At 46.8% G+C, this 16,068-nt stretch overlaps 1 protein-coding gene across 2 annotated transcripts in view; it reads left to right on the top strand.

Annotated features, from left to right (window-relative positions):
- The window catches only part of Trappc9 (trafficking protein particle complex subunit 9), a 437,687-nt gene that overhangs the window by 17,985 nt on the left and 403,634 nt on the right, over positions 1–16,068 (top strand). Inside the window, exons 5-7 of one of the 2 annotated variants that reach the window (XM_038342308.1) lie at positions 248–274; positions 9,770–9,891; positions 13,201–13,326. In XM_038342308.1, coding sequence (XP_038198236.1) covers positions 248–274; positions 9,770–9,891; positions 13,201–13,326 — 275 coding nt within the window. The remainder of the gene's footprint in view (positions 1–247; positions 275–9,769; positions 9,892–13,200; positions 13,327–16,068) is intronic. The other variant, XM_038342309.1, reaches the window with a different exon arrangement.

The following is a 16,068-nucleotide window of genomic DNA, read 5'->3' as shown; positions in this document are numbered from 1 at the left end:
AGCAGGAAGGGAAGAGGTAAGGGGCTCTTTCCTGCTTGTTCAAGACACGACAGTGGATTTTGTGTTTTCCTCACAGAAGCAAAAGAGCACTGTGCCTGCCATGCCGTTGCTCCCAGTTGCTGTTGTGGTAGATGCCAGCGGCTTGACTTCCCAGGGTATATGCAAACTGTAAAGTGTGTTCTACTAGTTGTCTTTAAAAGTGCTTTTGTTTTCCAAATAAAAGACCGTAATCTGTTCTTTCTTCCAGGGGCGCAAGAAGTTCTCATTGACCCAGGTACATGATCTCGTGCTTAGTTTCTTTTGTTATTATTATTTTTTTAAGTGCTTGTTTCATGGTGTTGTGAATGAATGGTTTTGGTTTCTGGACTGTGATCTTTGGAACATTCTGATTTAAGTAATTTTAAATCAGAACTGTGACAAACCTTATTATCATTTGGTCCTTGTTTGATGGGGTACCCCACTGCTTCATGTGTCTGGTGAAGAGGAGCAATTTCCCCCAGCATGGTGAAGCGAATGATTGGAGAATCGTGCCTTGAGTTCTCTGAATGCACCGAGCATGTCTGTGCTGTTGATTTTGAATCCTTTCATGGCAATAATGACTTTGCTCAGAGTCTATGGCCTGCGCCCCTTTCCACAGTGATTTGAATTCCCTATTACTTTTTTCATAGACTACTATTATTGTTGCTGGTGGCAAACAGATCTTGCTACATAGTCCAGGCTGGCCTTTGATTAGTGGCAATCCTCCTGCTTCAGCCTCCTAATGTGTTCGCCACCAAGCCTGGATGTATATGTGTTCTTAAGAAATCTTGCATTTTTTTCTCTTTTTTTTAAGTGTTGGGTCTTCCTTTCTCTTCTTAGTTTCTCTAATTAATCCTCATACACTGTTTTGTTACAGTGCTTGAGTGTTTTGTGATGAGTTCAATTGTTTATGGTCTAATTAGAAACAATGGCCGAGTAAATGATAGTGCAGTAGCAGTCACCTTCCTTTGAAGAACACAGACCGGGCAGTCATGTTTCCCTGGGCTTCCTACTCAAGCCAGCTACTTTCATCTCGCGCATGTCCAAGTGGAATCACCTCAGGTCTGCACACGTGTACTGTCTGCTTCAAGGCCTGTCTCTACACTGCTGGCTAAGTGTCTCAGTATGGTCTGTGGAGAGCGTAGAGGACCTTGCAGTTTTTTGTTTGCTTCCTAAAGAAAAATCAACACAAGGTCAGGCCTTCGTGTGACAGGAGCCAGTGACTGGTGAAAGTTAGGTTGGCAAGCCAGGCATGATGGATACACCTGTAGTCTCATTAGCCCTCAGGAGGCTGAGGCAGGAGCCAGCATCGGCTGTGTATCAACACCCTGTCTCAAAAACAAAAATCAAGCAAGCAAACAAAAGCCCTGGGGACTGGAGAGATGGCTCAATGGTTGAGAGTGCTTCCTGCAGAGGAACTGAATTTGGCTCCCAGCAACCATGTTGCATGGCTCACAAATGCCTGTAACTCCAGCTCCAGGGAATATGAAACCCTCTTCTGGACTCTGCTGGTATCTGCACGCATACATGTGCACACCCACACAATAAACACATGTGTATGCATGCAATTGAAACAAACAAGCAAGCTCAGAAATGAAATTAAATGTTGAGTGCTTTGATATTTTTGAGCCAAGACCGGTTAGTGGAGCCTGATATGAAATACTGAATGTCATTGTACCTACTTGTGGAAGAAGTAGATGGGACAGATTAGAACTACTCCGAAAGTCACACTTTCGTTGAGGCATGGAAGGATGTGTTTGTCATTTGTGAAAACATTAAGAATAAGGTTCTGCCACTGAATTTGCAGAGCTTGGAGTGGATACAGGCTGGACTATGGCTGTGGGGATGAGCGAGTGACTCTTGGACCATGTTGGAGCCTGTGGTTGGGAGAGCCACCCACAGAGGACGCTGTTGCCAGTTGGCCCTGGCATTGGCGGGCATCTTTGCATCCACCTTAAGTGAGAGCAGCATGTGCTGGACTCACCAAGGGAGACAGGCAGGGAGTTGAGGCTCTTCCTACACTCAACCCTTGCCTTACCAGGCCCCAGCCTGCAGTCTGCACCTTCAGGTCTCTGGTAGGAGCCGTTAGACCAGACAGAGCCTGACCATGTTTTACTTGGGCCTCTCCTGCAGTTTAGACCTTCGAAGTTTATGGGGTAGTGCTCTGGGTAGGAGGGGGTCACTGCCAGTGCCCCTGAGACTTTCTCAAGAGGTGACACCACTGTCCAGCCCCACAGAAAAGCCTCTTTCATAGAGCCATCAGGAAGGCCACCATTTGCACTTAGGTTTGATCATCATGCCGAAAGCGGTTTTGACTTCCCTGGAGGAAGCTAGGTGGGCATCTCTGCATGCTTCCTTTGGCTCTGGGTGTTTGTTTCAGTGCTAAGTTAGGACAAAGGGCCTCCTCCATCATGCGTGGCAGGCAGACTTCTGGGTTCTTGCTCTATTCTTTAAACACAATTCCTTTCTCAAAACCCTCTCTGGCTCTGAACATGGCTTGCACATCCAGCAAGTACCTCCTTCAAGCCGAAGTCTTTTGGCTAATTTCATTCTGCTCGCTTGCTTTTCCCACTTTGGTGCTGAGGTTAACGTCTCCTTCCAATGGCAAAAACTAGCAATTCACACACAGTTGAGAATGCTGTTTAATTTTTAAAGACAGCTTCAAACTGAGTCTACAGCCAAGTACAGCAGGCCGCGTAGGACTTGCATCTCCCCAACAAGAAGCTCCTCACCTTCTGTGGTCACAGCTGCCATTCCTTTCTGTCCCTGTCCTCCCCTGGGATTCTGCAGTGCTAATTTACTTTCTCACTCCAGGCTGGCCTACTGTGTCCATCTCACATTGGATAAACTGAGATCTTTCGGAACTGGCTTCTTTAACTTAGTGTTTTTAAGGTCCACCCTTACAGCACAACTCAGGATTTCATGCCCCTTCAGCATGTTCCCCTGGCCTGTCAGCATGCCACATTTTGTTTCTCTAGCCTGTCGGCTCATGCACCCTTTGGCTCCTAGGAGCAGTGCTGCTATGAGTGTTGTGGGAATTTTTGTGTGCTTTAAATTCTCTTATGTGTACAGATACGTCTCCAAAGCAGTCACACCACGGGACAGTCCCAGCAGCTGTGCATGCGAGTTTGTCCCACTGTGTCTGTCACAGCAGCTGTCACCTTCCCGACTTCTGGTGGGTATGCAGCAGTGCCCCCCTGCCCGGCTGTTGGGACGCCGGGTTCAGGAGTTTCTCTTACAGCTAATGAGCACCTTCTCAAAGTGCACTCGTCCCTGGTGTCTTTGCTCTGAGAAAGAGCAGCTCTCATCTGTCTGTTAATTATTGAGTTGCCACAGTTCTCTTTATGTTCTAGGTACAGGTCGCCTGTCAGAGACATGGCTAGTGACAGCCTGGATCGCTGCGGTGCTGTTTTGTCTTGCAGCAGCTGAGTGAGAACAAGGTGTTCCCAAGGCCGGGTCTCACTGCAGCCTTGGCAGGGCTGTCCGCTGTTAACCACACAGGGGACAGATCATGTGGCCATGCCTGTGATCTGCTGACATCTGCGTGGAGGATAACACACTGAGGCTTTTCACCAGATTGAGAAGCATCTCTAATATGTCTGATGTGCACGTAACAGAAAAGGTTCATTAACTAGATTTGACAAGAGAAGAGGACTCTTAGTTTCTTGGCTCAATTAAAATATTCTTTCTGGGTTAAAGTGCCCAGCACCCTGTAGTAAGCAAAGGCGTCTTCACGTCTCTGGGACCGCAGTTGGGGGAGCCACCTTCACACATATGTTTGTGTATTTCTTTTCTGTCTGTTTCTCTGAACATTCTGTAGATGTTCAAGTGCTGTACCTTTAGAATTCTATTTAAAAGGCATCCTTGGGTCTACTGTAGTTTGACTATTTTATCCTGGCTTACGTGTGGAACTCCAGTCTGAGAAGAAAAGATTCCATGTTGTCCTGGTGAGCTTGCGTCAGCATGGGGATTTGTAGGCCTTTCCTCTCCCTACCGCGGATGGGATTGGCTGTTAAATGCAGTTTCCCCATTTCTTTGTTACTGAATTAGAGACTTCGGAAAGGTTTGGTTAGTATGCTAACCTTCCCAAGGAGCGTGATGTTCCTAGACTTATGTTTTCAGTTTATAAGAGCTTAGCTATATGCTTTTTAAGATTTTTTTTTTTACTAAGCATTTATTTACCTCTTCATAATTATTTCAGGGGTTACGTGTGTATTTTTAAACCTGACTTATTGTCAAATCACGTCCATTGCAGAGCTTTAAAGGACAACAAAAAGCAAAACAGACACATTTGAAAATTGCTTACTACCCACTTACATTTTTATTTGAGGTGGTTGTGTTTATTTTGGGTCCTTTGAATTTTCATATGAATTTTAGGGGTAGATAGTCAATTTTTGAAAGGAATCTTGCTGGGATCTTACTAGTGATTATTATGAGTCTATAGACCAACATGGGATGCATTACATACGCCATCTAAGGAATATTACATCTGTGCTGGGTGGTGGTGGTGGCGCACGCCTTTAATCCTAGCCCTCGGGAGGATCTCTGAGTTCGAGGCCAGTCTGGTCTACAGAGTAAGTTCCAGAACAGCCAGAGAAACCCTGCCTCAAAAAAAAAAAAAAAAAAAAAAATAACAAAACAAAGCAAACAAAAGAATATTACATCTTCTGAGGCTGGAGAGATGGTTCAGCAGTTAAGGGCACACACTGCTCTTGGGGAATGCCCTGAGTTGATTTCCTTTATCAGGTGGCTTATAATTCCAGCACCAGAAAATCCACTGCCCTCTACTGGGCTCTATGGGCACTGCATTCAATATATATATTGATATATGCAGGCAATGCATCATATACATGTACATATACATCTGCATATACATAAGAAATATAAGAAATATGAAGAGAAGTATTAAATTTTCTACTTATTTTTTCTTTATTACCTTTTTCCCATGCAGTGTTGAGGAGTAAGGTTTTTATACATGTTAGGGCAACTGGTATTTCCTGGCCATATCTTTAATTTGTTCAGCTCTGGTTGGAGTTCTCAGAGTGTATACACATATATGTATGCATGCATTTTTAAATTATTTTTAAAAAGATTTACTGTTGTTTTGTTCTATGTGTGCACGTGTGCGTGTATGTTTACCAAGGCCAGAAGGCGGCACTGGATCCCCTGGAACTGGCATGACAGTGGTGTGAGCCATCTGATGTGGATACTAGGAACCAAACTCTGGCTGTCTGCAAGAGCAGCAAGTGCTCCTACCTGCTGAGCCACCTTCCCAGCCCGTGCCATTTATTCTTAGCTATCTAAATACTCCAGTGTGGAGTGGACTTGTCATAATACCATTAGCAGCTGGAGAGCTGCAAGCTAATTTAGGAATTCTACCCTACAGCCCCGCTGACTGCATTTATTAGTTCAGTGGCTTTGTTACAGTCCCGTGTGCAAGATCGTGACCCCTGAAAGCAGAAGTAGTTCTTATTTCTTGCTTTTGAATCTGGATGTCGTCCTGGCTGAGACCTTACCTTCGGGGGAGGGGCACACACTGAGTCTTTTATCCTTAGTGTGGTGTTAGCTGTAGGTTGGGTTTAAAGCCATCCATTATCGGCATGAGAATGTAGAATGTCTTATCTGTTCTAGTGTGGGGAGACTTTTTATCAGGAAAGTGTTGAATTTTTCTGTCTTTCCCCTCCTTGTCTAGAAGATCCTGTGTCCTTTGCCCTTCATCGTGATAACTGGTTTTTAGATGTGAAGCTGATCTCTCCTTTGTTCATATCCCGTGATTGTCTATATCTTGCTGGGTTCAGTGAGCTCTTGTTAGGAGGAAGTGTTAGTGTCTGTGCTCGTGAGCAGTCAGTGGCCTGCCAGGTTCTCTGCTTTGGTGCTGTTATCAGGTTTGGTATCAGGACGGTGTTGGCCTCACTGAGCAAGTTGCTGATAGTATTTCTTCCTTTGGTATTTTCGGGTAGAGTTTGTGGAGAATTGGCCTTAATTTGGCTGTAAGTGCTTGGTAGACTTCGTGATCGAGGCCATCTGCATTGTGCTTTTCTTTCCTGGAAAGTTTTTGGTTATCTGCTCGATGTCTTTGGGTTTTTCAGATTTCCCTTACCTTTCTAGTTGTTTTGTGTCTTTTTAGAAGTTTGCCCATTACATCTGAATTATATAATTCTTTTATATAATTCTTTTGGCATTGACATATTCATTATATTCCACCCCTCCTTTTTTTTTTTGGTCTTTATGAATTTTATTTAGAGGTTGGGTGTGGTGGTGCAGCCTTTAATCTTTATTGTTTGGAGGCAAAGGAGGTGGATCTCTTTGAGTGTGAGGCTAACTTGGCCTTACATAGCAAGTTCTAGGCCAGCCAGAGTACATAACATGACTCTATCTAAACAAACAAACAAACAAACAAACAAACAAACAAACAAACAAACGGGGCTAAAGAGATAGCTCAGCAGTAGAGAGCACTGGCCACTCTTCCAGAGGTCCTGAGTACAATTCCCAGCAGTCACATGTTGGCTCACAACCATCTGTAATGAGATCTAGTGCCCTCTGCAGGCATGTAGGCAGAACACTGTATATGCAATAAATAAATCTTTAAAAACAAGCACTCTAACAAACAAAAATACTCAAAAGAATTGTATTTAGTCTTAAAAACATCCTAAAATACTCATCAAATAAGATATTTGAAACTACTTTTAAAGAAAACAATAAATTGGAAGGACTTAAGCTACCTTGTAGCTTCCTCTCAATTTATTAATCAAGGCCACAGGAAAGGCATTTTTATTCATTCATTCCTTTCTCTCTCTGTATATGTGTGTTTAAATCTGGACACCTCACATGACAGACAACAGGACAGCCACATGTGACACTGAGATTCTGCCTCACACCATTTGGTAAACTCATGAAATTATGGACAAAGTCTATTAAAAACAGAATTATTTCAGTAGTGTATAAACAATATATATATATGTATATATATGTGTATGTATATATATACAGGGCTTTATAGCCTGGCTTGGGGCTTGAACTTCCTTTATAGTCCAGGCTGGCTTTGCACTCTTGATTTCCTGCTTCAGCCTGTGTCCTGTAATTATAAACATGCGTCCAGATTTAAAATCTCAATTAAAACAATTGTATTTATTTCTTTATTTGGTGTGTGTGTGTGTGTGGGTGCACAGAGGACCAAGCAAGAATGCATGTGAGGTCAATTAGGGGGAGTCAGTTCTCTCTTCCTACCACGTGGGTCTTGGGGAGTCAAACTGAGGTGATCAGTTTCAACAGCAGCCCCACTGTCAGCTGGGCCATCTCACCAGCCCTACAATTCTAATGATCATTTTCAAGCATCTTAAGATGTGCAGATCTTACTGGAAAGTTTCTTTGCCATTCCCTTCTGTCCCTGCTTTGTGTTCTCGGCTCTGAAGTGAGTTGTAGACCTGCCACCATCTTGAGCCTCAGGGACATGCCCAGTGTCAAGGCTACCATAGCACACTGATGTACTATTTTGTCTATTTTGTGAATCTTACACACGGACTGCCAGCTGTTCACTTCAGCTTTCCTACAAGCCCTCCAGTAGGACCAGCAGCACCTTTGTGGCTGACTTGGCTTTGTGTGTGACTGGCTTTGGAGCATGATCACCTGGTCTGCCGTCACGTGCGGCTGTTGCTGGGTTACAGTGATTCTTGACCCTGCTAACATGTGGTTGCTTTCTGTGTGGCTTTGCTCATCTCTGGCTTATTCTCATCTTTTTCCATGCATGTATCTGCCTGAGTTTCCAGTACTGGGCCTTGCATGCAATCTTGTGAAGTAGGGACTCCTGGCCATCTTGTCTGCTGGGACTGTCTTTGTCACATGCCACTTCTCACACACCCTGCTGTTCCTCCAGCCTGGGTTCCCACCAGCCCGTGGAGTTAATTTTCCTGCCTGTCAGCTAGGGGCTTGGGTTCTGAGGACTGTCAAGCCAGAAGATGACAGGAAAGATCAGGCCTGCTGGGTGTGAGCGTTTTCAGTTTGCTATTTGTTTATCAAGTGAAATGAAATTGTGTGACCCACCAACTCCTCGAGGGCTAGGTTCTGGCTCCTTATAGATGATGCGGTCCTTGGTTGCTTCCTGTGAGGTATCCCCTCCAGCCTTGTACTAAATGATATCATCCACTTGGGGAACAGGGCCATTCATGTCTTCCTTCCTTACAAAAGGGAGGAATGTCTGGGGACTTTTACTGTCTTTTTCCTGGGCTGGAGAAGAGATGCGGCCCTGTGTGAACAATGAAATCCTCTTTCTCCCCTTCCCCATGCCTCTTTATTCCAGGGAAAGGACTCAGGAATTGGATGGTAATTTGTTAGTACCAGCAAAACACTTTAAAACTCCTGGCCATGTATTAAATACTAATTCATGCAGGACATGTACCACAAAAATGATAGGCACACAGAACTGAAGACAGAACACGTGGTCAGGGCCGGGCCCCAGGCACAGCCTTAGAGGCAATGGCTCCATCATCTTGAGAACTGGGAAAGCCCTGGCTCCTCCAGGCCCTCTCCTACCTGCAGGAGCACCCAGCTTGGTGCTCCTCTCCTGCAGCTGCTGTGGTTGCAGAAGAGAGCATGTGGAGAGGGCTTTGGTGCAGGCAGTGGCGGTGGTGGCTTCCTCTCGCTCAACAGCAGTGCGCTTACCCCAGGCTTGATGGCTGTCCTCTTGAACCTCTGCTCCAAGGGATGCCTGGGTCTGCGAGTGCCCAAGTCTTGTGACCCTGGCCCATGTGGATTTGAACCTAGTTCTTACAAAGGACAGATTTGAGATATTTTCTTCTCCTACCTCCTCATGGTTCTCTGCTGAAGTTCTCTCTCTTCTTATTGCAGGAGGATTTTACATAAGAAGCCTTTTCCTCTCCCCGTCTTGCAGTCTCCTAGCTTAGCTTTTCCTCTCTCCGTCACAAGCCCGTCTTTCCACATAGCTACCTACTCATCATTCTCTGTCTCGTTCCAAAAACATATATGAGGCACTTCACAGAATTAGAGAGAGAAAGCATGCAGTTGAGAAAACGGGCCCTGGATCAGAGAGCCTGGGTACCACATGCACTTTCATGGTGCCTGCGGCAGTGCATGAAGCATATCTTGGCCCTCTCCCATTAGAAACACTGGGCCCTGAGCTAAAAGTAGGGAAAGTGGGATTTTGGGAGATGCTGTTGTCTGTAAGACAAACACGTGACTTAGGAGCTCAGCTACTGAGGCTTAAGCAGGTAGTTCTTGAGTGTTCTGTGACATCAAAGACAGTTTTGTCTTCCCTTGTCCCAGTTGGAGTTCTCTCTGTAGCTACTTCTGTTGTGAAGACGGGAGTTCTCACAGCCCTGTCCCTGTGTGAGTTTGGTGGCAAGGTTTGGTCAGAAATAGAAAATGACAGCCATGGAGAGGCAACTAGCACTTTCAAGTCATTTTCTTGGCTGCTATCCAGCTCAGAAAGTGGCTCATACATTTTCTCTCCTTCGAGGCCTTAGTGTGGTCCCTGGGTCATTGTCCATATGCTGCTTTTATGTAATGCATTTCATGTTCTTTAATGGAAAATCGTCGCAGAGAGGGTAGCTTGCTGGAGTTAGTTAACCCTGCAAACGATGCTGCCGGTACAGCCCGCGGATAACCTGAAGACTCTCACTGGGTTTAGACTTCCGTGGCATGCACTTAGGTTTCATCTCCCGCACATTCCTCTTGAAAGTAGTGAGGGAACAAGAAAGGAATAGCAAAAGGCTGTTTTCTCTCTCTCTGTCTGCAGGTGCCCTCACCACCAACGGCATCAATCCTGACACCAGTGCCGAGATCGGACGGGCCAAGAACTGCCTCAGCCCCGAGGACATAATTGACAAGTACAAAGAGGCCATTTCCTATTACAGCAAGGTGACTTGACGGCTTCGTACAGTTTTTGCGTCATTGTATCTTTCCAATCAGAAAGTTCCCTGTTGACAGTATGTCATGTTGCAATATCTTAAAAAATGTCCAGTATGGATTATACTTTCTTTTTATTGATGGCATCCATGTGTGCTTGTGCCATGCTGCGCGTGTGGAGTTCAGAGGACAATGTAGAGGGGGTGGTTCCTTCCTCCCACCATGTGGGTCTTGGTGATGAAGCTCAGCTCATCAGGTGTAACAAGCAAGTACCTTTTCCCTCTGAGCTGTCTTGCCAACCTGTTTTCCTCTTACTTGCTTTTGTAAATATTGTATTAGTCTCTCATGCCCAGTGCTATATGCCTAAAATGATTACAAACAGTATATATTTAATATAATTTTGGAAAAACACTGTCATAGCCCATTTTGGGCTAATCATTATTGATGCTTCTACATCAGCTTTCTGGACTTCTGAAAATCAGTGTATCCTAGTCAGGGTTACTGTTGCTGTGATGGAATGCCAGGACCAAAAGCAACTTGGGGAGAAGTGGGTTTATTTTGTCTATACTTTCCAGTCCCTGTTCATCACTGAAGGAAGTCAGCACAGGACATTGAACAGGGCAGGAACCTGGAGGCAGGAGCTGACGCAGAGGCCCTGGAGGGGTGCTGTTTACTGGTTTGTTCCTTGTGGCTTGTTCGGTCTGCTGTCTTATAACATCTGGGACCACCTGCCCAGGAATGGCACCACCCACAATGGGCTGAGTCCTTCCCTGTCATTCACTAATTAAGAAAATGTGCTGCCAGGCAGTGGTGGTGCACGCCTTTAGTCCCAGTACTTAGGGGGCAGAGGCAGGTGAGTTCTAGACCAGCCTGGTCTACAGAGTGAGTTCCAGGACAGCCAAGGCTATACAGAGAAACCCTGTCTTAAAATCCAAAACAAATTAACCAAACAAAAGAAATGTAGTTTGCTTTTTTAAAAAAAATTACATTTTTTAAAAAAATTAGTACTTGTGTGTGTGTGCATGTCTGGAGGCCGGAGTACACTTGTGGTATTGATTTTCCCCTTCCATCCCTTCAGTCCTAGGGACTGAACTCAGGAACTCAGATTGCCAGTCTTTGCCACAAGTGTTTTTACTTGCTGAGCCATTTTTCTGGCCCAGACTGATGCTTTAATGTTCATTTTAAAGCCAGCTGTTAAAAAAATCAGAGCCCTTTCATGTCTGTTTTAAAAACCAGTCTTCAAGAATTCAATAAGAACCCCGAAATGAATTGTTATGCAGCCGCCGGAAGGCGATGTAGACCTGGAAAAATAGGGTTCCAGCCACACACAGTTGAGACTCACCCCCTTGACACTGTGGGCCACACTGTGACTGCAGATGGTCAGCCCCTCACCAGCCAGGCCGGAGCCTCAGTGGCCCCCTTGTGTACTGTGTTATTAAACATTGAAGCTTCACCTCTGGGGAAAGACTAGTCTACCCTGGCACATCAAAGGAGCCAGGTGGCTCTGTCCTCAGAGTGGCCCTGTCCCCTCCGTGCAGAGCAGACAGCAGTCAGCCGGCAGGATGTAGCCAGAGCTCCCCTCTGCTGACTGTAGCCATCTGACTCTGCAGCCTTACAGCCTCAGGTGCTGTTTTCTCCTCTCTCTGCTGCAGACCGTGCTTGATCAGGGGCAGTGGTTTCCACATACACAAATGGCCAGCACGGGGCAGGCTCTTTAGTACTGCTCAATAAAGCACCGGTTATTGCCTCCTCTTCCTGGGTTCAGTATGCTACATGGCATCCGGGCAAAGCCTGCTCCTCAGATGTCTGTAATGCAGGCGGGAGGAGGACATTCATGCCTTGCTTTTCTTGAGTCACATTTTCATTTCTGTGCTTCCCCGGGCCCTTTCTGCTTTTCTTCTCTCACCTCCTCACTGAAGGAGCCTGAGCCTTTCCTGTGCTCCCCAGTCCCCTGACTAATTAGGGTTGATCAGTGCTTGGCTTTCATTCAGGACGCATCTAGAGGCCTTGTCCGGGACTGGTCTGCTCTGTGAATGGCTTCTTCCTGGAGTCCTGAGCAGTGTCTTAGGGTGTTCTGTTGTATCAGGAGACATGAGCTGGAGACCTGGCGTGAACCCCAGATAGTCTGCAGTCTTACGTCTTTCTTTAGGCACCAGAGAATAGGTTCCGATCACCTGTCTCCAGCAGTGTCACGTGCATGTAACTCGGTCATCATCATGGGTGCACAGACTCGGGGAGGGGGCAGAGAACTGTGCTCATTCGGTCACGATATTCAGACAGCCATCAGTGTGCATCTGTCATCTCTCGTGTCCTCTGTACACACGTGTGCTTCCCAGATCTGTTTTGCTTATACCTTTAGCTTGAGAGTAAGTTCCAAGATGCTCTTGGGCATGAGCACTGTATTGCTACAGTCTGCTGCCCAGTCCCACCGTGTGTGCAGTGTGACCTAAGGTCCCCACTGTATGTGGAGTGCTAGCTCAGGTCCTCGAGGACCAGAGCAGATGAGAACTGTCCATGGTGCTGAACCTTCTCTGTCCTATGGAACAACATGTTACTCTAGGTCAGAGGTTCTAACCTTCCTAATGCTGCAACCCTTTAATACAGTTCCTTATGCTTTGGTGATCCCCGACCAGAAATTACTTTCATTACTACTTTACAACTGTAATTCTGCTTTTATGAATTGTAATGTAAAAGAATCTGAGATGCAGGATATCTGATATGTGATCCCTGTGTCTGACTCACAGGTTGAGAACCACTGCTTTAGGTGGTAGTGGTTCAAATGAGCCCCACAGAACCTGTTCTGTTCCAATGCCTGTGGTATGGGTACAGGTGGGTCTGAGACATGATCAGCAGCACTGCACACAGACAGTCCAGGTGTCTTCTGCAAAAGGCAACGCATTCCCAGAGGCTGTATTAAAGGTGCAGGTGTGAGAGCATTTAAGAAAAAATGACAAAGCGTCCATCCGTCATGGGCTGAGCATCCCTAACTCAAAAATCCAAATCCCCAAATCCAAACTCCTCTAAATGTTAATCATTTCTGGTCTTGAGGGGACCTCAGCCTGCCTGCCCCCCTGGAAGTCTGTAACATAGCAAGCATTGTGGTCAAATGATTTTAATCAATGCAACACAGTTAGAGGATCATTGGTTTATTCCAACTTGTACCCATTAAGACAGATTCAGAAATAGCTTTCCCCAGAGGGGTACCAGGGATCTTTTGCATGGGAAGTGCTACTGGGGACATCTGGAGTCTCCATGGCAGCTTCCCAGCACTGGAGACATCCTTGCTTTTTGCTGATGGAAGTGCTTTCTTTATATCTACAGTATAAGAATGCTGGGGTGATTGAGTTGGAAGCGTGTGTCAAGGCCGTGCGAGTCCTGGCTATTCAGAAGCGTGGCATGGAAGCTTCGGAGTTTCTGCAGAATGCTGTGTACATCAATCTCCGGCAGGTGAGCACGTGCCTGCCTGTCTCTGTGGCAGGTGATTCAGTTCTCCTGGAATGTGTTCACTCATGATCCAGCTCAATGATTGTACGGCATGAGAAAAATGAAAGAGTCATAGCCCAAGAGCCAAATGTATGTGATTATCTTCTTTATTTTGGTGTATTATATTTTCAAAATTAAGAATTCACCATCTTCTCTCAATTTTTATTTGGAGTAATAATGTTGGCTCCTGCCAGTTTTGCCACCTTTACATGCTTCATGGCTCTTGCCTTTGTCACTTGTAAAACGCTTGCCATTTGTAATGCTAGGCCATTTTGGTTTACAAAACAGGAGGCTTGTATAACTCCTGTTCCTCACTAGGCACCTCCCAAATGTAAATCTGAGCCTGAAGGGCAGGCTGAGGTACTCCTGTGTGCTAGGCTAGCACTCTTCCAGGGAGCTGTAGCCCCAGCCCTTGAAAAGGTAGGGAAGGGTGGTGTTGAATGGTATTGAATGACGCACATCAGAGGGATAGGTGCCAAGGGGAGCAGGTGGCCAAAGGGCATAGCCTGATGTGGTAGGGACACTGGAGGTGGTTTCTGAAGGCAGAATAGGAGATTTCCAGGAGTCTGGCTTTCACAGAGAGAGCAGCCACTAGGATGGGCGGTGGGGAAGGAGGGCTAAGTCCCAGCAGGAGGGTACAGACTTTGGGGTTTGCTCAGAATAGGGTAAGATCTGGGTAGCAGAGGGGGTAGCATGAGGTATCTGTGAGTCTGGGCTGTTTTGGGAAGACAGATAGGTGGAGACAGGAAGGCCTGGCATCTGAGGAGGGCAAGGCCAGGGAGAGTAATTTTAGATGGCACTGGACCTGCCGTCTGGGCTCTGAGAGGCAAAAGGCAGACCCCATCTTGTGGGCATTTGAGAACCACACTGGTGGACTTGACAAGGGTGAGGTAAGTATGGGCTATGGGGGGATAGGGCAGAGGGCAGGAGGGACTTCAGAATAAGCCCACCCGGACACGCTGAGAGCGTGATGACTGCCAGGCTCCCATCCTGTCACCTGTGCTCAGTACACTGATGGCTGTCATGTTTGCTGCAGAGATTCTTTTTTTGCGGGGGGGGGGGGATGAAAAATAACTATTATAGCATTAACCCGAGGCTGGAGTGATGGGTCTGGCTGAGAGCACACCCTGCCCTTGCAGAGGACCAGGTTCATCTCCAGCAGCACCCACAGCAGATGGTCGACTATAACTGCCTCAAAGTGAGGGTGCACTGAGAACCAGCTGCACACAGTGTCCTCAGGGAGGCCTGGGAGAGGCCCCAGTTTCTGTTCTCTGTTGGTTTCCAGTGATCAGGAGGCAGGAGAGGCAAAAACTTGGTCCTTTGATGTGGAACCTTCAGTTGCCTGGGAAATGGCCCAAGAGGAGATGTCAGTCTCAGTGCTGAAATTTACTGTTTGACTTGGTTCAACACTGGGCCAAGCACTGAGTGAGTGAGTGAGTGAGTGTGTGTGTGTGTGTGTGTGTGTGGTATAATTAAATTTTTGTTTTGTTTTGTTTTTTGAGATAGGGCTTCTCTGTGTAACTTTGGGGTCTGTTCTGACACTCACTCTGTAGACCAGGCTGGCCTCAAACTCACAGAGATCCTCCTGCCACAGCGTGCATGTGGTCAGAGGACAACTTGGATAGTCTGCTCTCTCATCCCCATGTGGATTCCGGGGACTGAACTTCAGTTGTCAGGTTTAGCAACAGCACCTTTGCCTGCTGAGCCATCTCCCCTGCCTCGCAGGCTGTGTTTTTCTGAGATGCTGAGGCCACCGTTCTTGCAGAGGACTGGAGGGCAGGATGTCCCATGCCAGGCATACACAAACTTAGTGAGATGTGCATCGACTGAGTTCCAGAACAGTTAAGACCCATTAATACCTGAGCAGTGGGGGGTGGGGTGGGGAACGAGATCACCAAAGTGGCTGAGAGCAGAGGTGGGGGTAAGAGCCTCACTGCTCTGGAGCATGGAGGGCCAGCAGGGGTCAAGCGGGTGAAAGTTTGTCAAAGGACAGCAAGGGTAGGACGCAGGGCAAGGGCACTTCATGGGCAAGAGGGTAGGACCCTGATAAAGCCATGCTTCCTGTGAAGAGTGCTGGGCCTCATCGGGTATGCTGGGAAGGGTATGCTGGGAAGGGTCCAGGGAAGCCCTGAGATTGGTTTAGCCAGGTTAGATTAGATGGTCCTATGTCCTTGCACAGGTCTGCAGTGGACGAGTGCTTTGTCACCAGGCTTAGGGGTTTCAGGAGACAGCTTTGGGACACAGTAGAGGCTTCAAGCCGACTTGGAAGGCCTGGGGAATGGAGCCCGTTAGGCTTAGCTGGTGCCGGAGGTGTGGTAGCTACCAGCCATGCCAGTTCAGCTTTGCCTCTTTTGTTACTGGAGTTACCTTTACAGATTAGAGGTAGGGGATTTGTACATGCTGCAAAGCTGTTTCCACAGCTGGGCATGTAAACACACATTTTACAAAATAAAATGTTTTCACTGGAAACGCGGGCATTAATTTGGATCAGCTCTGCTGTTGTAGTGCTTGGCTTCAGGCAAGCACTAGAGGGCAGCAGTGCTCCGTGGCAAATGTGGCCCTGCGGCACAGGGCGGTTACCGGGCCTCTCATATTCTGTCCAAAGAGGCATGCACATTGCTGTAGTTGACTCATCCCGATGTTTCTCCATTAGTAGAGCAGGCAGCAAAATAATGAGTTCTGGTGGGGTTTTATAATCACAGTGAA

The sequence above is a fragment of the Arvicola amphibius genome, chromosome 9 (genome assembly GCF_903992535.2).
Source record: "Arvicola amphibius chromosome 9, mArvAmp1.2, whole genome shotgun sequence".
In the NCBI taxonomy this organism is placed as follows: domain Eukaryota; kingdom Metazoa; phylum Chordata; class Mammalia; order Rodentia; family Cricetidae; genus Arvicola; species Arvicola amphibius.
The sequence above is the reverse complement of the archived record's forward strand: the minus strand, read 5'-3'. Positions and strand labels throughout refer to the sequence as shown.